Here is a 24,473-nt window from a genome sequence, read left to right on the forward strand (position 1 = left end):
ATTATACAATTGATCTTTTGTATACAATTGCTTTCTTTGTATATGTATAGCGAATTATACATATATATGTTTGCTATGGAGCGCAATTATGCAAACTTTGTTATAACATACAAATATGAATTTTGTGTTTGTTATATGTGAAAGTTGCTCTTAATTATTTGATGTAAACATCCCATACAAGTAACTTTTCAGGAAACTTCATTGAGTTAAGCGCTTTATAAATATTTCGCCATTAACACCTTGTTTGGATGGTTGTTACCTGATGTATTTTATTGTATTGTTAGTTTAAATACAATGTTTATTTTGATTGTTACTTAAATTCTATAATCATATCGTATCATTTAAATCAATTGTTAGATAACGAAGAAGAATCCCAATAATCACATTATTACTTTACATCTTATTTGGATGGTTGTTACTCGTTGTATTGTATTGTATTGTTTTGTTAGTTTAAATACAATATTTGTTTGAATTATTACTTAAATTCTATTGTATCGTATCATATCGTTTAAGTTCATCATTAGGTAACGACGAAAAAACCCATTTTATGTAATGACCGATTTGGTGTGATCGCATCATTACCTTAATATTTTCTTCTCATTTTGTCTTTATTTATTATTTAATAATTACATTTCATCTTTTTACCTTACATTTCCATAGTAGCTCTACGCAAACCTTACTTTTCTTGTAGATTTATCGTTCAAATTATGAATGTGTAACATTCTATAACAACAACAACACATAACAACGCAATCCAATACGATATATTACGAAATAATAGTAACAACCATCCAAATTTTATGTTTCACCAGTAGCTTTTCATAGTAGCTCTACTCGTCATGAAAACCATACAAATAAGGGGAAGAAGTATTTTATTGCAGCCCTTTTGATCTACCGAAGTTACGGTACAAAGAAGCTTTATTGGGTTCCTTGTTTGTCTCTGCAGCATACTATCAAACAGTTGGGGGGAGATATCTCTTTTCTCCTTTTCACTGAATTTCAAGATTATGCTTCTCCCAGTTTCACTGGATATCTTCCTGGTGAGTGCTGCTGATTCAGTATCTTGACATGTTAAAAAGGATTATACGGGTGAAGTTGGGATTTTCCCAATAAACAACACTATCCCAATTTGTTTAGCTGTGTATCCTTTGCATTATTCACCCCTTTTTGGACTGTCAAGGTTAATGTTTGAAAAATGTGTTCTTTTTGGTAGTATCATATTGTAGTGAAGTGATTTTTCATTTGCTGGATAATGTGTTGGCTAATGTTAATATGATAGTGAAGTAATGATTTATTTTTTATGACAAGGAAAACCCCAGCAGCTACCTTTTGGATGCGCACAAGGTAAAACGCCCGCTCCTATGCAATAACTCGTAAACCACATAGGAGAGGTAACCCGCACTAGGCAAGCCCGGTGCGACTAGCTTGACCTAGAAGCAAACCCCTTGCTTTCGCTGGCAAGGGGTTTCGAACTTGAGACCTCCAACATGGAAGTCCCAAGTCCAAACCACTGGCCACCCGAAGGGTAGTGAAGTAATGATTTTCATGTGCTAGAAGGCATTCAGTATCTGGTTGTTCTGTTTCTTTCGAATTCTTAACTAGACAGTAGTGACAAGGTTTGCTCAGCATAACGATTTAAGCATTCTTAATTCTTTTTGTTTGCCTTTTCTCAAGGTCTAGTGAACCAACTTATGTGAAGATCAGTCCCCGCGTTTGAGATGCAAGCGAATGTGAAATGCAGAACTTCATGTGTTAAAACAAGTTCCTATCTTCATATGCAAACGGTATGTTCCACAGTATAAGGTTTGCATCTGCTTTTGATTACTTTAACGCTGTGTAAACTGTATTTCTCCAATCATCACAAGTGTTTTTTTTTAAACATTCATTTTAATCATATGAATATTATAGTGGATGGTTGAAGTGCAAGTTTAATAGAGTCTGGATGAGCCCTTAGTCATGGCAGTTGATGTTAAAATTAACTTGACCTGAGTTTTGCAGTTAATTCTATCCCATCTTTGCATGATATGTTTGGTACTAAAGTATAAACTCCTGGAATTCAGCTGCTAAGCTGTATAGTTTCTCTCTGTTGAGCTTTATAATGGCTTATCTATGTAACTGGTTACTGTAAAGCTGGAATGTAGTACTCCCTCCGTCCCAATTCAAGTGTCTTACTGTCCTTTTTGGTTTGTCCCAAAAAGAGTGTCTCTTTCTATATTTAGCAAGTTTTCCAATTCCAACATTCTACATGGCAAGTTTAAGACCACAAGATTTAAAGGACTATACATATCTTTAATTTAAGACCACAAGATTCTAAAGTTTCTTCAATTCCGTGTCTAGTCAAACTAAGACACTTAAATTGGGACGGGAGGGAGTATGATTTTATCTTGTAAATGTCTTTTCTTTTAACAACAGATTCAACCATTGATATTTTTTCATAGAAGGGGCATCAATGTCTGCTTATGGGGGCAACAATACAATATTTTCCCTTCTAAGGATCAACCAATAGAAGGACATTGCTGTCCAGATTTTTCCTCTTGCTTACACTATACATTTCATACTTCGAATCAATATTTTATCTCAAAAAAGAGAATGCCGATTGTTTTATCAAGCATTTGGTACTCAACTTCATCTCATATGATTTCAAATCATAATTTCATTTCACATGGCTTAATGGGCCCTAAATATATATAGTCCAAAATAGTTGTCATTTTAGAAAGCGAAGATATAATTGAGTACATTCTTTCCATTTTGTCCTTAGTAATAATTATTTTTGAAAGTTATAAACATGATACAAACATAAGTGAAGAACATATACACTTAATCCAATATTGTGATTATTTAGATTAACTCTCTTTTTATTTATTGAAGAGAGATTATTATTTTAAATAATTAAAAATAATAAATAAGGATATGACAATTAAAACACATAATTTATTAAGTAACACGTAAATAAAAAACGTGACAAATAAAGTGGTCAGGGAGTGTATGATGGGCCATCCAAGTTGGCATGGACAAGTTAATCTTTTTTTATGGAACTTGGATTAGAACAACTTTAGGATTAACTTGACTGTGCATATGTGTAATATACAAGTACCTTTTTAGGAAACTTCATTAAGTTAAGCGCTTTATAAATATTTCTCCATTAGTGCTTATCTCTGCATTTTGATAAGCAAAATCAACAAGTTTCAATGGAGAGAATCATTGAAACTGCTGACTGCAAGTCACTTCGGCTTTTCTTATGGAACGAAAAGCCAGCGAGGAACCAGATTTCACAGTCTGAAGGCTTATGCTTGTTCATAATCAGAAGTACATTCATGATGTTTCACCCTTGTGAATGTGGTTGTTATAAATCTAAGTACAGCCGCTACACACTTGAGGAGAAGAAGTGTTCTACTGTCATCCCTTTTGATCTGTCAAAGCTACGGAACAGAGAAACGTCATTGGGTTCCTTGCTTGTTTCTGCTACTCTTCAGTTTCTGCCGCAAACTATCAAACAATTGGGGGACGACATCTCTTTTTGCCTTTTCACTGAGTTTCAAAATTCTCAAGCTTTACTGCCACTGCCAAGGCGGACTTACGTAGTTGTCGTTGAAATCTTCCAGACTCGCTGTGTCAATTTTACTGATAAAGTTGATCTTGACACGTCCCCCAATTTCACAGGGTATCCTCCTGATGCCCCATTGTATTGCCGGTTTGAGAATGACGACAAGGAAGAGGAGGAGGTTGTCACTGTGCGCAATGTGAGTGCTGCTGATGATAGGAATGATCCATTTTGTAAATACACTGAGGATGTCCTTGAATATATTGACATGTTTAGGGAATGTACGGGTGAAGGTGAGGGTTATCCAATGAAACCGCCCATTGCGGTGGATGTAGCCAGTGGATTTGTCGAAGTCCCGCCATGCTATAGATCTTGGTGTTCAAGTCCAGCTATTAGCATCAAAGATCCAATGAATGAGACTTGCCCTGTTTGTCAAGAAGAGCTTAAAGACGAGAATGAAGTGATTACAACTTGTTGTTCGCACATGATTCATACAAGCTGTCTCCTCCCATGGCTATCCAAGAACAACACTTGCCCAACTTGCCGAGCTGTCTATCCTTTGCATTATTCACCCCTTTTGGACCATCAGCATTGTAAGCGCACACGTAACATGTTGGAGGCTAGTGTTTGAAATATGTGTTCTTTATCTTTTTTCAGCTTTTTCTTTTTTTTGGTAGTAGCATATAGTAGTGAAGGGATTTTTCCTGTGCTAGATAATGTGTTGGCTAATGTAAATATGATAGTGAAGTAAATTTTTTCATGTGCTAGAAAGCATTCAGAATCTGTTGTTTTGTTTCTTTCAAATTCTTAACTAGACAGTAGCGACAAGGTTTGCTCAGCATAATGATATAAGCATTCTTAATTCTTTTTCTTTGCCTTTTCTCAAGGTCTAATGAAGTTGGGAACAACCAATTTATGTGAAGATTAGTCCCCACATATGAGATGCAAGCGAATGTGAAATGCAAAACCTCATTCGTTAAAACAAGTTCCTATCTTCATAGGCAAAGAGAATGTTCCACAGCATAAGGTTTGCATCTGGTTTCCATACTTTAACTCTGCGCACAGTGTATTTCACCGATAGTATGTTCCAAATTACCTACATCCGTTTGTTGGAACCTGTAATGGTTGAAGACCAGTATTAGTGTTGCTATTAATGAACTGACACACCCTTCGGGGTGGTCCAGTGGTTTGGGAATGGGACTTCCATGTTGAAGGTCTCAAGTTCGAAACCCCTTGCCAACGAAAGCAAGGAGTTTGCCTTCTAGGTCGAGCTCGTCACACCAGGCTTACCTAGTGCGGGTTACCTCTCCTATGTGGTTTGCGATCTATTGCATAGGAGCGGGGGTTTTACCCTGTGCGCACCCAAAGGGTAGCGGCTGCGGGTCAACCCCCTGGAGTTGGAATGTTAGCTTAAATATAACATTACTTGATTTCTATGCGGTGCTAATTTGTTGAACTGTCCCAAATATATAGCACTTTTAAAGTTTTTTATGCATTATAGAACTTACAAAAGTGCTCAGTCTTATCATTTTTATCGTCAACACAAGTTTTTCCTTGTCTGTAACTAAAGTAAGAAGTAGGGTGCTTATTGGTCGGTTATGTCCAGTCTGGTTTATCGGTTTTCGATTTATAAACACGCTAAACCGATAACCAAACCAATAATGTATTTGTCAACAATTTTCGGTTAATCAATTTTTGGTCCTTGAAAGTTCTTTTCGATTTATAAACACGCTAAACCGATAACCAAACCAATAATGTATTTGTTAACAATTTTCGGTTAATCAATTTTTGGTCCTTGACAATTCGATTTTTGGCTTAACCATTGAAAAAATGCTCCTTTAATTTTTTTGTTCTTCCTTATTTGCAATTTTTCATATATACACTGGCTTCATGCATAAATTCTACACAAACTACATGCAGAAGCAAATTCAAATACGTTATTGCTAAAACAAACTTGTTTCTTTATGGTCAAGTAGCAAACTTGGATGCAGTAACATTTTAGCAATCTCTCAAAAAGAAAAACATGTCTAGTTCATAGTTTACATTGATGGGTAGTACCTTACCAAACTAATGGCTTCATAAAGAAAACAACAACGCCAAGAAACCAATAATTTTTTTTTTCAGTTCTGTTTATCGGTTAAACTAGTCTTTGCACACCCCTACTAAGAAGTTACTATTAGCCTAGTCCCATATCCTCCTATCATCATAAATTGTAATGCTATTGCATCTTTGGCATGATATATTTGGTACCAAAGTACAAATTGTTTGAATCTTGCTGCTTATCTACCTTGTTTCTCTCTCTTGAGCTCTATAATTGCTGACCTATGTAACTAGTTGCTATCAAGCTGAGACGTGGTTCGATTTTACTGGTAATTATCTCATCTTCCAATAAGAGATTCATCCAATGTATAATTTCACACAGGAAAGGGCATCTAAGCCCTGAGGGCACAATCGATAATTCTCCCTTCCATGGACCATTAGTAAATGGCTACTTCTGTCCAGATTTTTCCTCTTGCTTAGACAATAGTATTGCGGCAAATAGTATATGAATGATACTCCCTCCATTCCAGTTTTATGTGACAACATTTGCTTTTTAGTCCTTTCCTTCAAAATAAAAAAACAGCTTTTAAAACTATTTAATTTGAACTTCTCATTTTTATCCTTTATGAGAAGCTTTTCTGGCCAAACAAATGTTATGACATGTTTAACACCACATGTTTCATAAGTTTTTTCTTTTCTTCATAAACACTGCGTCCTATCGACAAGAGGGAGTTGCAATGCCATTTAAATTGAAAGCGAAGGAGTAATTGTTTATCAAGCACTTGGTATTCAGCTATATGATGTGTTGTCTGGGTGTACTTCGGGACAAATATTCTTGATATCAAATATAAATCTTTAAATTTGATTGATGAACACTTCCAAGTTTTCTATTTCGCTATATGTTTGGAGACGTCTAGTCAGTGTAGGAGCTAGAAACAAATGGATGAGCAAACTGAAAAGTAGCTTAGTGATTCCAGGACTTCTCTTTATCCTCTTGCTGGTGCAGCTCTTCCTTTATGTCAACATTTCATTTCATGACAGGAAAGGAGAAGGAATTGGAGATCAATCAGCTATAACTGATGACAGGTTCCTCGTAATTTGTTTGCGCTTGCATCTCTTGCTTCCTTAGTGTTGGTATTGGAGATTCAATCAGCTCTACTTGATCAACATGTCAAGAAAAACTGATCAAATAGGGGCAGACCCTGAAACTTCAACTCTGGCACATTCTCAAAATCCTTTAAAGATCATGAAAATGCTCTTTTTCTACCAGGGGATAACAGTAAAAAAAGAAATTTATAGATGAGCCTTTTGAGGCATTGAAGGATGACTATGAAACTATTGATAAGATTGGGAATTTTTTATTACATTGTTGATTTTGCAACAATTGTAGAAGGAAGAAGAACCAGCCTAGGATAATATGCAGAGTAGCTTATGCCAAAAATAAATGTGGGAGTCTCAGTCTCCAAGGTTAACCTATTCAGCATTTCATAAAGATGTCGAAGTTGAAACTGCGAAAAGCCGAAAATACTACTGAAGGGAACAAATCAGTTAAAAAGTTTGCAGCAGAAGTTTCTAGTAGAGGTCTTTGAAAATATATCGAATTCAAGAGGTGAAAGTATAGTGTTCAACAAATTGAAGCTCAACAGGTGTAGATACTGAGAGTGAAGGAGAGATTGCATTTACTGAAGCAGAAAATGTCAATGAAGGCATAAGAAACTTCATCATATTTCTCTGAAAAGTCATCGTGAAGAAACAGAAGAGAGTGAGTGATAATCATCCAGAGAAGGAATCCTGTGAAGAAAGGGATATGCGCTACTGGAGAGATAGAAGGTACTAAAATAAAATTTCATTTTTACTAATTAGTATTGCTTTCTTGGTAGTTAAAAATAGTTTCTAAGCAATTGCCTGCCTAAGATTATGTATTTCTGGATAGAATTATGTGCAGAGGGCTATCTATGATCTTCTATGCCAGTACATGTGAAGTATCACTGCTACCCGTTGCTCCTCTATGGTAGTGATGCTGATTTTGTGTCTATGTAGATGATGTAGGAAATTTTATCTCGTCTTTATCTATAGCTAGGAAAAATGCACGATTTAAGTTCTTTTCACCGTAAATAAATGGATCTTGAGCCTAACTCAACCCAAAAGTTAGTTCATGAGAGGAGGATTGTTCAAAACTATATAAATAGACCAAGTAATCCTTAACTCACTCATGTGGGACTCCAACACCCCGCATGGCCAGGATTGGACATTCGGAGCCAGAGGCGGTTCCAGGTTTTGAAGTGTATGGGTTCATATTAATTATTTCAAGTTAACGTAAAATAATAAATGGGTTCTCACTGGGTTTCCCGTGAACCCATACCTCATGAACCTTAGGCCTAACTCAATCCCAAAAGTTAGCTCATCAGGGGAGGATTGTAAGACCATATAAGGAGACCGAGCAACCCTTAACCCACCGATGTGGGACTCCAACATTCACTATTACAGTAAGTTTATTAGCTGTGAAATTTTCCCACAGTATATATTAGAAATCAAGAGTAATAATTTAAATTGAAGAGATGTAGGCACAATGTGTAGTTTAAACCCCTGAAATAGTGTGGGTCGAAATAGTGTGTTCTCTTGAATTAATAAATCTTGCAAATTTATGAAATACCAAAATAGCAGAGTAGTTCCAAAATACGATGAAATCTGAAATATAACATTTGTATTATACAATAAAGTTTGCACATTACATTTTGTGCTTCATAATAGGCAACGTAACAAATACATTCTATTTTTCTATTACATCAAAATTGAATTTATTTTTATTGTATATAAGCAACAATAACAGTAATATCATCAACTTTTCCTCCTTTATGTCGTCCCTTAGATGCTCTTGCATGTGGTGTATCTGCAAATCCATCCAATGAGTTGTACAATGCAACGTTAACAATTTTCTTAGCCAACTCCCTTGCTTTCAAATTCTTGTTGATCGCTCTCCGAACAATTTCTTCAATTTCACTATCATTCATATTATCAAGCATCCCGTCCGTCCCAACCATCAAAATATCATCTTTCTCGATGTTTAATTCCATCTCTTGAGCAACACTAGGATTATCAGCATTGCTGTTTCCCAATTGATGCGGACACCCAAATACTCAGTTGTATCGGTGACTTGTATATAATAGGTAATGGAAAACAATTTTGGGAACTTTTTTAATGGAATATTTGGAAAATGTGTGTAGTAATTACTCCTAGTCCTAGTTAGAAAAGGATTGGGAAACAAAGTTTTGGTAACTAACTGAAATTGTAATTTTTGGAAACTATGTAAAACAACTAGAAGTAAGTAATCCTCACGCGTACAGGCGTGAAAAGAAAGTGAAATTTTAATCCAAACAAGATACTTCAAACATTAACTTTTTTTTGATGTAAGCAAATGTGATACTTCAAACATACTTAATTGATGTCGTACAAGATGCTAAACCAATTGTTTAGCATTCAAGGGTATAGCCTAGTGGTCAATGAAGTAGGTGGAGAACCATGAGATATTGGAGGCAAAAAGCACGATGTGATTTCTTCGCATCTGGACAAGTCTTGGTAGTCAGAGTTAATCAGTGTCTCTATTGGTGGGAGGTAGCAACCTAGCAGGTACCTGGTGGAATAGTCGAGGGGGTGCAAGTTGGTCCGAACACTACTATCATTAAAAAAAGAAGAAGAAAGAAAGTTACTGAGAATAGCCATGTTGCCCGTTGGTAAAGCGTAAAGGTTTCATGGGTACCCTATTTGGTTACCATTATTTAACCTGAAGCAAGTTTTTAAACTTTTTTGCATGCCTACCACTTCGCAACTAGACCAAATGGCTTGTTCTTCTTTAGACCACCAATAGGGAATGTGAGTTGGGTTTAGACCGTCTTGACTCGTGAGACAGGTTAGTTTTACTCTACTGATAACAAGTGTTGCAATATTAATTCAACCTAGTACTTCCTGTTAAAAGTTTGAAGTTTAGTCATGCTTCAAAATCGTCACCAAGGGTGATTATATTCCACATTTGAACAATGGCTATGGAATGCAGAATGACAGAAATCAGTGACGATTTTGAATACCAGTCTTCAATTCTCTCCCTCTCTCTATCAACGGTGGTGTCTGAACCAGTTTAGTCACACCTCTACCATTCTACCGTACTTGCTACCTCTCAGTGCTCCTACCATCGCAACGCGGAGCAGGACACAGGTACATGGTCACTCTCTTTTGTTCTTGAATGTATTCATCATTCAAATTTAGTATTTTAGAGGTGAAGTTTATGGAAGAAACTTGTCAAAGGAACTTTTTATTTGATAGGTGTTGTTTGGTTGCCAGGAAAGGAAAATAGTCAAAAGAACATTTTATTTATTGCCTCTGAAAAATGATCCTTTTATTTTACTTGCAATTTTTTTATCTAATAACACCTTGTTGAAGGTTAGTAGGTAATCAAGTGTTGTCGCACTTTATGTGGTAGAGGCAGAGGGCTAGCCTCATCTCTCCTCCTTTTAGTAGTCACGTAGTTTCTTATTCTTCAATGTATATTACTATTTGTTGCTTCATTTGTCTTGCATCTTGTTAGTTTGCTGTCATATTTTCTTGCAACACTGCTTCCCTAACTTCTCTTTTGAGTCGAGGGTCTATCTAAAACAACCTCCATATCCCACAAAGGTAGGAATAAGGTCAGCGTACATCCTACACTTTCCAGACCTCACTTGTGGGATTACACTAGGCATGTTGTTGTTCGTTTATTTAACTTTCTGCATCAGTTACAGTTCACTCTTTGCATATGTGGAAATCGAATGATATCTGCATCTAAACATTGAGTTTTGTTTGTATTGCAATTCCTTCATATTATTAGGAATATATTCACAATCTCTACAAGACACTGCAACCATATCTTTGTATCGTTCCTACTGTTTACTCACTTACTGTCCACATACTCGTTGCACCTCACAATGGGTTCTAATTACTAACTCACATGTTTTTCGTTTTCAGAACATCACACATGAACAGTTTTTTTGGGGGATAATCACTCGGCTCAAGAGACCTCGCGTATGAGGTCATGTAGAGTGTTTTGGAGGAGAATCACTCAACTCGGAATCTCCCGTGTGAGGTCAGGTGATGTATATAATTCTTTGCTCCACTTTGATAAATGCTGGCTCTACAAGTAGACAAGTCATGTAGGTTGAGTCACATTTGGGCGGATTATGACCCAACCCGTAGAGTTGATATTGCCACCCTTATAAATGAGAATAATTAATTCAGTCATCAATAAGTATAGAGGAAAGTTCGAGAAGCCACGTATTTGTTATATGCAGCAAAATGATAAATGTCAGGACTAGTACAAATCATATAATAATAATTAATAATAATAAGATTATGTGGCTTAATTTACATTCCCTAGCAAAGAGGGAATTAAGACAATTGAGTAGGAAAGTTCAATGTAAATGTCCTACATTTAATAATTGGGGTCAGTCACCAGTACTATGTCCTTGAATAGATGATAAAAGAGAGAAATACTGCTTTACGAGATGAAATACCGCTTTATGAGATGAAGAGGTTTGACTGACAGAGCTTGATTTTTTTTCCTCTCCTTTCAGTCGAGTGACTTCGTACCTTTCCTCGAGACCGCTAACACTGCCTATTTGACAAGTAGCTAGAGACTAAAAAAGATAAGTGTATATAAACTTTATTTCTAAATTGTATAGATAGAGAGGTTGTTTTCGTTAGATCACTAGCTTAAAATAAAGCATATTCAAGCCGTCTGAGATAAAGGAATACAAATATAATAACAATAACAAAAAAAGTAAAATTAAGAGTAATACATTATACATAACATTCAGAAGAATAAAGAAAAAACAAAATAGTATTGAATAGGGTTTGCAAAAATACCTTTCTAAGCTTGTTGGGAATTAATTGCATACATACATCATACATACATACTTTACTCATACATACATCAAGCTTATAATAAATTTTATGACTTATATTATCATCACGAGAGTAGTGGGAACTGGGATCAATAGTTAGATTTCTTCACCTTTCACCAAAGATCTCAAGTTCGAATCGTGAGAATCAAGAACTTCTTTGTAGAAAGTGCTTTACCCTCATTGGACGCGAGTCTGGAATAGACGGGGATTCAGACAATAGGTTCTGGATACTTATAAGTGACGGAGTTAGTCAGTTACAGATTCGATTGGATGCATGAATTTTGATTAAATCTTATATATATCTTAAAAGTTCATTGAATATGTACGTTTTATTAATCTAGAACCAATTATAACTTTAAAAAGGTTTGTGGATGTATAGATGCCATACACCAAATGAATTCTTGGACAATAATGACACACAAGTTGAATATATCGACATTAATGTCCATTCTATTATAATGTACCTTGCAAAAAAGGGAATTAATTCCATTTTAAATAATTGGACAAGATTGTGAAAAATCTAACATTATATTTTGCGTCAAAAATTAACTTTTGTGTGTGGATTATAGGTACTAAAATTTTAAAAATAATAGTAACTTTTTTCTTATAAAAATTTTGACACCTTTATTTACAAGAGATTAATGTAGATTCAATAAAATTCAATACTAATTTTGATTTCAACGTGGTGTATTTTGTGTTAAGATATCATAATATATACAAAATATTAAATTCAGAATTTAATAACTAATATTTGGGATCATCGTCCTAATTAAAGACAAGAATTCATAAAGTTCAAATTTTAAATTTATCGATATTGTACTCAATTATAGGAGTGAAGAATTAATTGGTTGGCCTGCTTTATTTAAATTTTGGTAGAATTTAATTGGTAAAGCTTAGTTGTACTAATGGTGATTACTTGTCGTATCACATAATTATTTATTTGATTGCCAAAAGGAAGAGCTACAAGTTAGACAAATTTAATTTGGTTTATTTATTTTATTAATCCTAATTATTAGTATTATAACTTTTTCATTTTACGCGTAAAAAATTGAATATTTAACCCCTTTTATATTTGATTTCTCTATATGAGAGATCGTCTATACCCATTTCGAAAGTTACCCTTCCCTCTGTAAAAGATTACTCCATATGTTGGAAAGTTTGATCGTTAATTCATAAAAGCAAATCTAGCTCATTTTTATAACGATATGATCATATCTGACCCCAATTATATATTCATAGAGGAAATTCTAATTCATTATATGGCATGAGTATTTATATATATGACTCTTAACTATTAATAATGAAGGGCATATGACATATCTAGACTTATTTTGCAAAGTTTAGGAGAAAAAATTGAACATTTTCCCTTGAGTGATTAATACCATAAAATTTCTCTTTAACTTTGGTTTATTCAAATTCTATATAACAATGTAATATAAATGGAAAATGACTTTTTCTTTTCAAATTAAAATAAAATGTCATCTTCACACCATCTCACTCTTATGAATATTTTAAAGTATTGATGATTTGTTAATTAACAATCCTAGCTCCAAGACTCTTGGAATAAACTTTTAATTTGTTGTGCCTCATAAAATGGCCAGTGTGTTTGGCCATTTTCTTTGGATTTTATCAAAATTAGAAGTGCAATGCCAAAGATGGGAAGAAACAAAAAAAATATGCAAAAAGTATAATTATTAGTACATCATTGTCATTGATGTAATAATTAATAGACCTCAAGATTAATTGTTTTTCTATCTTCTTTAGTAGAAATGACTTTATTTATTGGCGAAATGGTCTGATAGACCCTTGTACTTAAAAGTTTGTGAAGAGTTTTTTAAGTTTTTGAACAATAACAACAACATATTCAGTGTGATTTTATAAATAGTCGATCGAGATTGTTTCCGAAGTTTTTGAAGCATCTAGTAATTATAAAACAATATGTTTATTGTCTAAATGTTAAATAAGAGTGTATAATTAAGTTGTAATCATGAGGCATGGTGAGTAGTGAGAGGTTCACAAAATTTAATGGTTCCCTCATTGAAAGGGTAATCATAAGAGCCTCACAAGTTTTGTTGAGGGTCTACATAATTATTTCTGATTGACATAATAATTTAATCATTTCTTTGGAATTTGATAATCAAAACACTACTTATAATTATAACAACAATAACATATCCAATGCAGTTTCACTAGTGAAATCTAGGAAAGGTGAAGTGTATAGACTTGACATACGACTTTTTCCTTTAGACCCTCGACTCAAGAAAAAATAACTTTCCAGAAGAGTGCAATAACTTCACTTTCTTCTGTATATTCTTTTGTCCTTCCATGTAAGGAGTTGATACTTTAATTTGCTCTCTTTTCTTCTCTTTTTTGTTTTTTTTGCAGTGTTTTACTCTTTAACTGATGTAAAAAGTTGGATTGTCCAAATGTATGAGTGTGACACTTTAGCAATTCTATAAATACTTCCCTTACTCAAGCCTAGAGAGGACCACTTCTCTACTTTGTCAACAACCTGCTGAAATTGGCATGAGCCTGCTAACATAAATTCATCCTATTTTCCTCTTGTGACATTTGCATTGTGCATGTCCATATAGTCATTTAGTCGTGTCTAGAAAGTAGTCGTCTTGTTACTGGAAGGCGAAAGTCTATACATAGTCGTTTAGTGGTGTGTTGATGAAAGTAGTCATCTTGTCACTACCATGTTGAATGACATATAGCCATTTAGTGTCGTGCTGAGAGTTGTTGTCTTGTTGCTGGTAGGTGAATCTTCTAGTTCACCATTTAACTAGTGACGTGTTGTACTAGTCGTCTTGTTGCTGGCAAGTGAATCTCCTGGCTAGCCATTAATTAGTGATGTGTTGAGAGTACTAGTCGTCTTGTTGTTGGCAGGTGAATTTTCTGGCTAGCTAGCTTATTTAGTGGTATGCATGAAGTAGTCGTCTTGTTAATCGTTTAGTGGCAATAGGTGTAGAGAGTAGTTGTCTTGTCACTAGAAGGTGAATCTTCTAGATTATTAATTGTTACCCTCATCATGCCAACTACCATGGTGGCGAAACGAGCTCGTGTCATGTGGTGGATGAGGCTACACTCAGCTATTCGAACCGCCTTAGCATGCATCATAGTAGGGTGTGTCACCCTCTATAGTCCACCTTCTCTTGCGAAGCAACTAGCATTTCCTTCTTTTTCCTACGTGACGTCGATATTCATAGTATCCGACGCCACGTTAGGCCATGCCCTAAGGGGATGTTGGCATGCATGTCTTGCCACACTTCAAACCATGCCACTTTCCATGCTAGGCCTATGGCTTCATAATTATGTCGCCACCGACCACTACTCGCCCGAGGTAGCCGCCCTCATGGTGGCGGTGAGCGCGTTTTTGGTGGCGTTACCGGAGAGTACCGACTTAATGTGCAAGAGAATTGCCTTTGGACAATTTGTTATAGTGTATGTTGATGCTGTTATTCATGGGCTTTATGTCAATTCTCCTATGATGCACCCTCTTAGAATTGCTTTTAGCACTTTACTTGGAGCTTTGGCTTCTATCTTAGCTTTGTTGCTACCCTATCCTTGGCTAGCTTATCATGAGGTATGTATATATATGAACTTCATCGCTAATCTGTCGTTAAATCGCTTCACATAATCTTTTTGATAATTTTTTACCAATATTCGTTGCTAAATAGGATTAGTGATAGGTTTTGTTATTTATCTACAAAATTTGTCAGTTGCTAATTTATGTTGTTTATTGTTGTTATATTATATTATGACATTAATAAATATATATATTATAATCTTAAGTGATTCTGAATGCAATGACATTAACTCAATTGCTGCTAATTATTTTGACGATTGCTAAAAGAAAATCTATTGCCACTAAAATGTTTTTATACTTTCGATGTAACCAAGGTTTTCTAAGCTGTTGAAAAGTCAAATATATAAACACTTTGTTTTAACCGTAAGTTCTTCATTTAAGTATATTATTTTAATTTGCTCAAAGTTGGTATAATTTATCTGTTATAATAATATTATTTTTTCCTTTATAAAATTTATAAGTTGAAAATTAAAGTTGTTGTCTTTTAGTCTGGTCGGACATGAAACTACAACAATGAAGTTAAGTTAATTTGGATCTTCAAGGAAAGGTCCATTTGGTGTAAATATTTATAAATCAATGTTTTTTTAACAAATAATTATACCAATTATTTTAATTTTAACTTGAAATTAAATTATTTATATATAGTGACAGTATGAACATATGTTTATGTTTACGTATATTATTGGTGAAGTTACTTTATGAGTGACTTCATTGTAATGTTGTTTTCACGGTTGTTGTATATATCTTAAGCTCAAACTTTAGTTCTTTAAAGAATTACATAACTATAGTGCAATAGAAAAGAGAGAAACTCGTCACGTGAAATTAGGGGTGACAAAATCAGCTCATAACATCATGATTTGTTCAATCCATTTAGGTTTGAGCGTTAACTCAATTTATTTTTTAACCTGTTTAATTCATCTCATTTTAAAACTAGATTGATACACTAACCAATAATTAATCCGTGAGAAACTTTTGTCTAAATATTTTTAAAAATACATTTTTTAAGTTGATATGTTATATATGGTCATAATATATAATAAGAAAATTTTTATTTGGTACTCAAACAATTTATAAAAAAACAAACAAAGAATTTAAAACTTAAATTTAGCCATTTCAACTCAAACCGTTTTAGACTAAGTAAAATTCAAGGAGGTCAATGAATCGTCAATTTATTAACTCAAACTATTTTGATATCCGAGCAAAATAATTTTTTTTTATGTTCAACTTGACATATGCCTACTGCACTTTTTTTTGTGGTAGATATAAGTTGCCTTATTCTTATGACAATATGATTGATTATATTATTTAATTTGATTGGTATGGTATGGTACTCTTTTATGGTCCATAATATAAACTTCACAGATATTAATTTCCAGTCTGTTTGATTAAAAATTGTAAACATGGGGAAAGAGATTATGCACATTTTGGAGTAAATATGTGTGGGGTTTTGTACACATATATAGTTGTTGCATTACTTCATTCAATGTTTTGATAATTGAATTTATAACATCATCATGTCATGTCACTATTGTGGAAAAACGTGTAAAGATTTTCACATCATACAACTCCTCGAGGTCACAAATAAATAAGACGTAGGACCAGAAGCGAAGCTAAAGTGCCAAAAATTCATTCATTTGGACCATAAAAAAAGTGCCAAAAATTCATTTATATTGATTGCTAATGTATATGTATATAGTAATAAATATTGATTTATTATGACAGGTGAAAAAATTATACCAAATTTATGCAGAAAGTGCAACAGGAAGAATAAATTTATATTTGAAAGCCATTCATACTCAAGATGATCAAATAACCATGGAGCTAATTTCTCAAACAAAGCCCTTTACTGATACAGGAACTAAGCTTCTTGAAACTATCAAATTCTTGGAGGTAAGTTAAATACGATCACTCAACTTTATCTACTATAACAGTAAAGTTACTAAATTACTTTTTCACATTAAAAAATAACTTAACTTTAATCATTATAACAGTAAAGTCACTAAACTTAACCGATCATAATGACAAAACCTATCCTGACTTGATTGTTACTGTCATAGTAGGTAAAGTTCAGTTACTTCAAAATGCAAGTAACAATAGTTTTATGGTGTTCTACTTTTAATATGTCTAAAGCTAGTTTGTGACTTTATTGTTATAACGTAAATAAAGTTCAGTATCCATACGTGAAATGAACATGTTATTGTTCAATAATCTAAATGGTCCCTCTTATACTTATAGGAAGGTTTGCAATGGGAGAAACCTTGGTTGAGATACTTGAATCACAATTTCACAGATCCAGGACTTGGTTTACAAAACATGGATGTATCAATGAAAGGAATGGAATTGGCTATAACTTCTTGTCCAATTTTTCCCACAAGAATGATAGATAAAGAGCTTTTTAAAGTCACACATCATGTTATGATGTTTCTTGGTCAAATAATGGGGCAAGAAAGATCATTTTTACCACATAATTCAGTAACAGAAGGGGAGTTTGAGAAGGAGTACTCTTCTAGGCATTCTAATGAACCAATCTTACCAACAAAACAAGATCAAGCAGCACTCTTCTTCTTATCTTGTTTCAGAATGTGCACGAGTGACTCTGAAACGATCACACCTATAAACGAAGGACTTAGAGCCACAACAGAAAGAAGTAGTAGTAGTAGTAACAGATCGTGTTGCAGACGAGTCTGCATTGATAGGACTATGCTAATAATCAATGAGAGAATGGTGGTATTCGCGTTCAAGTGTTCACTTTCATTAGGCCTGGCTGTGTTGCTTGGTCTGCTATTTAATATTGAAAATGGTTACTGGTCAGGCCTCACAATAGCCCTCAGCTTTGTTACAAGGAAACAAGCAATTTTCACAGAAGCAAATGCAAGAGCACAAGGAACAGCTATAGGATCAGTGTATGGTGTACTTGCCTGTACTATTTTTCAAAAAGTCGCGCAAATAAGGTTCTTATCTCTTCTCCCATGGATAATTTTCACCACATTTTTAAGGCATAGTAGGATGTTCACTCAAGCAGGGGGAACAGCAGCAGTAATAGGTTCACTACTGATTTTAGGCAGAAAAAGTTATGGTCCACCTAGTGTATTCGCAATTTACAGACTCACTGAGGCCTTCATTGGACTAGCTTGTTTCGTCGTTGTTGAACTTATCCTGCAACCTACAAGTTCAGCAACTTTAGTAAAAAAACATCTCTATCTAATCCAAGGAACACTCAATGAATGCACTGAACACATGGTAGTTGATTCAAGACAAAAGGGGTTAATGGAGAAGCAAAGGAATCTGAAATCTCAAGTCCAAGACTTGGAAAAGTTCATTAAAGATGCAGTCTTGGAACCTAGATTCTGGTTTATTCCTTTTCCAATTTCTTGCTACCAAAAGCTCCAAATGTCTTTGTCAAAGATGGCAGATGTTCTGTTCTTCATGTCCTGTGATATCAAATTCCTCTCTCAAGCGTTCGATAGGTATTATCCTGATAAAAGGGAGCTTCAACAATACATTAACAACAACTTACAGCATTTTAATGATGCTCTATGCTCTTCAGTGAGCTCCTTTGAGAAAATTATTTCTATCAGACTGTTAAAAACTTCTCAAATCCAGCCAGAGCAGAATATATTGAATGATCTTGAAGAAGGGAATTCATCATGTCCAAGGGGGGATGTAATGTATTCAAGAAACGACGAGGAGATGGAGATGATTCTGAGTTCTTTTCTTCAGAACTCAAACGAGGTCAATGGTAAAGTGAGGGACATTGCAGGTATAGAGCTTAGAGGAACGATTGTCGGTTGTTTGTGTTCTTTAGAATTTTGCATGAGCTTTTTGGAGAAGGAAGTAAGAGACATCGACAACGCGATAAAAGAATTGGTGAAGTGGGAAGATCCTTTGGGTGAACCAACTTGTTCATAAGAATCTGCTACAGGATTCTGAAGTTACTATAAGCAAATCCATATGATCAATGGACACAAAAGCATAAAGTTGTAGCTCTAATATAGTTGTCTCTCTAGTTTCCTTAAATCCAAGGCAATATATTATTTTGAATCTTCTTTACATTTTATCAAACACATAATTATCTAGGCAATTTAAACTATAAATGACTTTATGGTCATAACATAACAAAGAAAACCATATTATAATAACAATCTAGATTAATGTTGCAAGTTCAAAATAGATTTTGCTGTTAATGTTTAATTCTTTAGAGGTGCAAATCACAGAGACAGCAATTTCTTTTGTTTCGAACAATAAACACTACTAGAACATTAAGCAACAGGGGAAGGAAAAGATATCATTTACTCTATTTGAAGCAATGTACTGAATACTGATCAATAGTTTTAGCCAAGTTTCTATGGACCAGAAGCAGTCACATACAAGTCCATGCTCAGTAATTATAAATGTTTCGCCACATCAAAATTCAATATCTATCATATAGAGCTGCCAAGGGCAAATAAACATAACTATTTTTGCCCAAGCTAATTCTAAAATAACAACTTTCAATTGCCTTCATATTTGGGATCTGCCATCACATAATGGTAAGCGACCACCAGCATAAAAATAAAGATACCAAGAAAGTTGGCAAAGAAACCCAGGTCCTGGTCGTCAATCATCTGCAACATTCATGCACAAACAAACAAACATATTAGACAAATCAACCGCCATTTTTTTGTCGCATAATATGTGAACAAGAAAACTCCAGAAAAGGATAAATAAAAGATAAGGTAGTCACTAGAAAGCAACTATCTATTCCAAATTTACGTCATTCTTACTGAAGTTTAAACATCTGGAGACTATTGCTGAGTCTCTTCTCTTGGCTACCCATTTTCCCTTTACCAATCTGAAATATTCTTAATCACTCCAACTTTAGAATTCATATTTACAAGTTTTTTGCAGCTACACACTCAAACTAACACCTGTGTTCTAACAATCTAGAAGACAAATCATCCAACTAGATTAGTCAGCCAAGCTGTTCAACAGACTCTAACAAACGCTAAAGTCAGCAGAAAAAAAGGCAGAATTAAAAAAACAAGGACAATATATTATCAACTGGCCAAAGAGTGCCTAAGAACTAAGATGCCAGCGAACCAAGAGACATGCAAAGCTGGAGCCAATGAACACATGCCAGCTCTTTCTTTTAAGGTACATGGATCTATCTCCTCTTTTCTCTTCCTAAAAGTCAATCCAACGGCAAAGTTAAACTTACTACTCTCTTCTCTTCTCCTTTCTTTTCCTTCCCTTTCATTCAAATAAAGTCCAAAACATCCTTTAGCGAAGTGGTTTGTAAAGTCTAACAAAACTTTAGGCTAATGAACAAATTACATTAAGTGTTACTGTCACATTACACATTACCTTCTTCCCTTTCCAAGGAAATCCTAAAACAAATACTTAATACTCTCCATCCCTCTTCCTCTCTTTTGTTTATCCTACATGGTCTTCATTCTTATATCTTTAGTCCAGACATTTATTGGTTGGAATAATTCAGGGCCTATATAGATGGCAGGATTTAATCCTTTGGATTTCTAGTTCTTAAGCTTGAATCCAATGCACCTGTTTGGATACCAGTTGATTTTAGCTATAAATTAGGATCATGTACACATGAAATGTAAAACATGTCCTTTGAAATCCCATCTTGAGCAATCCATCCCTTTGGACCATAGGCGAATGTACAAGCCAAGAAAAGCCTGATTCATGCTAAAGCTATACCAGTAACTTGAGCTGCATGATCCAAGTTAAGCTAAAATATTGAGCAAAATGCAAAGACCTTATCCACATCACCAAGTATCAATTTGCTATGATCAGAACCTTCTTGGCAAAACTGCTTAAGCGATCGAACTTAAATGTTTTCATGAGTAGAAATGCTAAATAATCTTTTGAGGTGCTTAAGGCAATATACTCTATAGGTTTCTTCACTCATTCTAAATATCACTCACTTCACCAATACTTAGGCAATATTTTCACTCGTTGACTCACAAAGATAACATCAAAAAATGCCAACATACCCCACTCCCAAATCTACATCATTATTGTATGCCACCAGACTACTCCGTAATTTCACTTCTACTTATCGGGAAAAAAATAATGCATGCCACCAAACTTCATGTCAATCAAACACCAGAAAATGATTTAAGAATTATTTTCCCTTGTTAACATATTCCACCTATAAGCATTTTGCATTGTTTTACATCATATGAAACAAACCACTTGAGTCTTCCCACTTTTTGCATCTCATGAAGCACTATATAAATGAAACTTTATTGCAGACATTATTGGTTTGGAATAATTTCGAGGCCTATATGGATGGAGGGATTTAATCCTGTGGATTTCTAATTCTTAAGCTTGAATCCAATGCACCTCTTTGGGCACCAATTAATTCTAGCAGTTAATTAGGATCATTTCACAAATGCCAAACATGTCCTTTGAGATCCCATCTTGGGCAAATTGTCTCCATCCCCTTGGACCATAGGAGATTATACAAGCCAAGAAAAACCTAATTCATGCTAAAGATAGACAGCAATTCAAGTTGTATAATCCAAGTTGAGCTAAATATTGACCAAAATACAAAGATCTTTCCCACATCACCAAGTATCGGTTTGGTATGATCAGAATATTTATGGCAAAACTGCTTTAGCTATCTTCAATAGCTTAAATGTTTTTAACGAGTACAAATGCTAAATAATCAACCCTACTTGGGAAAAGTAGCTTCAATCTTTTGATGTGCATAAAGCCAGAACACACTATAAACTTCTTCACTCATACCAAATATCACTCATTTCACCAATATTCAGACAATATCCTCAATCTTTGAAACTCACAAGGTTAATATTGAACACCACCAACATTACTCCTCTCCCAACAAAACTACTCCTAATTCCCTTCTACTTATCAACAAAAATTGACCATATGCCACCAAACTCATGTCAGTAAACACCACGAAATGATTTAGGTATTAACATTTTCCATTTACAAACATTTACATCACACGAAACAAAACCCCTATTAAACTCTTCCCATTGTTTGCAGAACTCCTTAACCACTATAGAAATGAAACCTATAGTCCCCTATACATTCTGTTTCATCTTCATAGCCCTCCAGAACCCTTGATCCATAATCTAGTTCTTCTACATAATTCACTTCACATCACAACAAATTCCATTTCCTTCGTAAACCCACAAACAAAACAACAATTCTCCTTTTTATACAATCTGATACAATGTACCTCATTCCTTATCGAATTACCGAAATTACAACAGATCAACCATTCAATTGCACGAAATAACAATAAATCACAAAAAATTAACCCCTAAAAGATAAATCGCGAACCAAAATCAGCTCAATCAAAAAGTACTCTTTTTTTTTCTGAAAAAAAAACAGGATTCAACAAAAATGAAATTGAATTATGCGAGGATGAAACTTACAGTGAAATTTGTGTAGAATTTGAAGAACCCAAAGGCTACGATCTTTGATTTTTCTTCCTCCGAGAGTGTCAGTGAAGACTTTAGATCGGACTTTGGAGCTATTTAACCTAGTGCTGATGAGGGTGGGTGGGTCATCAAACGACACCGTTTTAGTAGTTTGAGTATGTTATACTGCGTCGTTTTAAGAGTTTGAAGAAAAAAAATGAGATGTGTGGCTGCTGGGATTCGAGCCCAGGTCTCCACGGCCACAACGTGGAATTCTTACCACTAAACTACAGCCACATCTTGTTTCAAAATATAGGAACTTTTACAACTTAAGAGTAGTATTTTAAAGATCATGTGATGTAAAGACTAGTAATGTATTTTATCATAGACTTCATCAATTAGTGGTCTCCGTGATGAATAAGATGTGAAAAGCGAAGTTGTGATAGTTTGGACATGTGAAGTGGAGATGCCATACGCACTAGTAAGGAGGTCCGAGAGGTGGATGTAGTAGGCATGAGATAGGTAGAGGTGAAACAAAAAAATTAATTAAAAAGAGGTCTAATAACTTTAGATTAAGCATAATACATAAGTATGACCCTTAGCTTGGTGTCAGTTGGCAACTATGACCTTTAACTTTGGGTTTGCACAAGTAGACACTTAAACTTGTATAAAATTGAACAAATAGATACATTCGTCCTACATGGCACCTTACATGACAATTTTGTGTCCTACATGGAGTCCGACGTGTATTATGTCATATAGGATATGTATGTCTACTTGTTCAATTTTATACTAGTTTAAGTGTCTACTTGTGCATATACTCAAAGTTGGAGGGCATAGTTATCCGTTGAAGCCAAGTTAAGGGTCATGTTTATGCATTATGCCTTTAGATTATCTAGGAGATTACCTTAGATGTGAGGGTGTGTGTACTGAAAATCGTATATTATGATAGAAGGTTAATAGATAGTGGAGTGTTGTCATGATTTCGAGGGCTCAAAGCTTGTTGGTGCCTTTTATTGTACTAGCCTATTTTTTGTTAGTTCTAGTTTCTTACATCTATTTTCCTTTGTTTAATATTTTACGGCTATTGCATTATTATGTTGTTGTTATATTATTTTCTTATAGGCTTTGTACTACTTCTTCTACTAGTTATTATTTTTTTGTTACTATTTGCTCCTTCATATCTGAAATCATTGTATTTGTGCCGAAAGTCCTTTAGTAACAATCTTTCTGCCTCCCCAAGATAATAGTAAAACATACTTACACTATACTCTCAATATCCACCTATAAAATTTTATTTAATATATTATTATTATTATCATCATCATCGTAATTTAGCATCAATATATCTTTGTAATTATTAAAATATGAGTGTCCAAAACAAACTTTCAAAGTGAGTGCATTACACACGAGGTGTGTTTTCTAAACTAATAAGTGATAGTTTACCTAAAGTGAGTGATTTACACTAGGGGTGTGCACTATTCGGATTAAGCCGAATAACCAAACCAATCAAATCGAATTTTTATTTGGATTGTTTTTTTTGTTTTTCGGATTGGTTTTTAATTAATAAATTACTTTGTTTGTTTTTTTGGTTTGATTTCGGATTTTAAAAAATAAAAATTGAAAAACCAAAAAAAAACCGAATTATATATATATATATGTTTAGAGAATTAAGTTGGAGTTAACCACTTTTGTCCCTTTTTGGTTATTGTCTTTCATGATGATTACGTTTATATTTTATGTTTGAATTACATCTATAATAGGTATACTTATAAGGAAAAATTTTACTATGGGTGAGGCCCAACCAACCAAAGTTGGAAGAGGCTCCACCCATTTTTTGACATGTGGATCGTGGGGCCCAAATTATTAGTTAAGGCTAAAAAAATGAAACCAAAAGGAGAGAGAATGTAAAGTTTGAGTGGAAATTGCAAGATAATTGTGGGGCCCATATTGTACTTGTTTCATTTCCTTACTATTGG

The 24,473-nt window shown here is 34.3% G+C and overlaps 3 protein-coding genes and 1 non-coding gene across 6 annotated transcripts in view; 2 read left to right on the top strand and 2 right to left on the bottom strand.

Moving 5' to 3' along the window:
* LOC102584132 (uncharacterized) overlaps positions 1-4,396 on the top strand; it is a 5,393-nt gene extending 997 nt beyond the window's left edge. Inside the window, exons 2-6 of the mRNA XM_015306040.1 lie at positions 947-1,040; positions 1,603-1,616; positions 2,507-2,615; positions 2,979-2,983; positions 3,147-4,396. Coding sequence (XP_015161526.1) covers positions 947-1,040; positions 1,603-1,616; positions 2,507-2,615; positions 2,979-2,983; positions 3,147-4,172 — 1,248 coding nt within the window. The 3' untranslated portion in view covers positions 4,173-4,396. The remainder of the gene's footprint in view (positions 1-946; positions 1,041-1,602; positions 1,617-2,506; positions 2,616-2,978; positions 2,984-3,146) is intronic.
* Positions 4,397-9,723: 5,327 nt separating this feature from the next.
* Positions 9,724-19,531, top strand: LOC102581148 (uncharacterized). 3 transcript variants are annotated; one of them, XM_006340983.2, is made up of 4 exons: positions 9,724-9,790; positions 10,577-10,699; positions 16,823-16,990; positions 17,336-19,531. In XM_006340983.2, the coding sequence occupies exons 3-4, from the start codon at positions 16,916-16,918 to the stop codon at positions 19,007-19,009; spliced, it is 1,749 nt and encodes a 582-aa protein (XP_006341045.1). In that variant the 5' UTR covers positions 9,724-9,790; positions 10,577-10,699; positions 16,823-16,915; the 3' UTR covers positions 19,010-19,531. The 3 variants fall into 3 exon arrangements, with proteins under 3 accessions (XP_006341045.1, XP_006341043.1, XP_015161461.1); XM_006340981.2 differs by having other exon boundaries at positions 10,577-10,694; XM_015305975.1 differs by lacking the exons at positions 9,724-9,790; positions 10,577-10,699 and adding an exon at positions 13,892-15,097.
* LOC102581918 (dolichyl-diphosphooligosaccharide--protein glycosyltransferase subunit 4A) lies at positions 19,374-22,609 on the bottom strand. The gene is made up of 2 exons (XM_006340984.2): positions 22,510-22,609; positions 19,374-19,704 (listed from the first exon to the last, which is right to left on the bottom strand). Exon 2 carries the CDS (start codon positions 19,702-19,704, stop codon positions 19,591-19,593), a length of 114 nt encoding a protein of 37 aa, XP_006341046.1. The 5' UTR covers positions 22,510-22,609; the 3' UTR covers positions 19,374-19,590.
* A 110-nt stretch (positions 22,610-22,719) lies between these two features.
* On the bottom strand, positions 22,720-22,791 carry TRNAH-GUG (transfer RNA histidine(anticodon GUG)). The gene has a single exon. It is a non-coding gene; the product is annotated as a tRNA-His (tRNA).
* Between the last annotated feature and the right edge of the window lie 1,682 nt (positions 22,792-24,473).

The sequence above is a fragment of the Solanum tuberosum genome, unplaced genomic scaffold, assembly GCF_000226075.1.
Source record: "Solanum tuberosum cultivar DM 1-3 516 R44 unplaced genomic scaffold, SolTub_3.0 scf00021, whole genome shotgun sequence".
Lineage (NCBI taxonomy): Eukaryota > Viridiplantae > Streptophyta > Magnoliopsida > Solanales > Solanaceae > Solanum > Solanum tuberosum.

Bases quoted from the DNA above. Each gene is read 5' to 3' on its own strand.
- LOC102581918 (XM_006340984.2), bottom strand. From the start codon at position 19,704: ATGATTGACGACCAGGACCTGGGTTTCTTTGCCAACTTTCTTGGTATC.
- LOC102581148 (XM_015305975.1), top strand. From the start codon at position 14,543: ATGCCAACTACCATGGTGGCGAAACGAGCTCGTGTCATGTGGTGGATG. The intron at 15,098-16,822 runs GTATGTATATAT...TTATTATGACAG, and splicing joins CTTGGCTAGCTTATCATGAG to GTGAAAAAATTATACCAAAT. The intron at 16,991-17,335 runs GTAAGTTAAATA...TTATACTTATAG, and splicing joins AAACTATCAAATTCTTGGAG to GAAGGTTTGCAATGGGAGAA.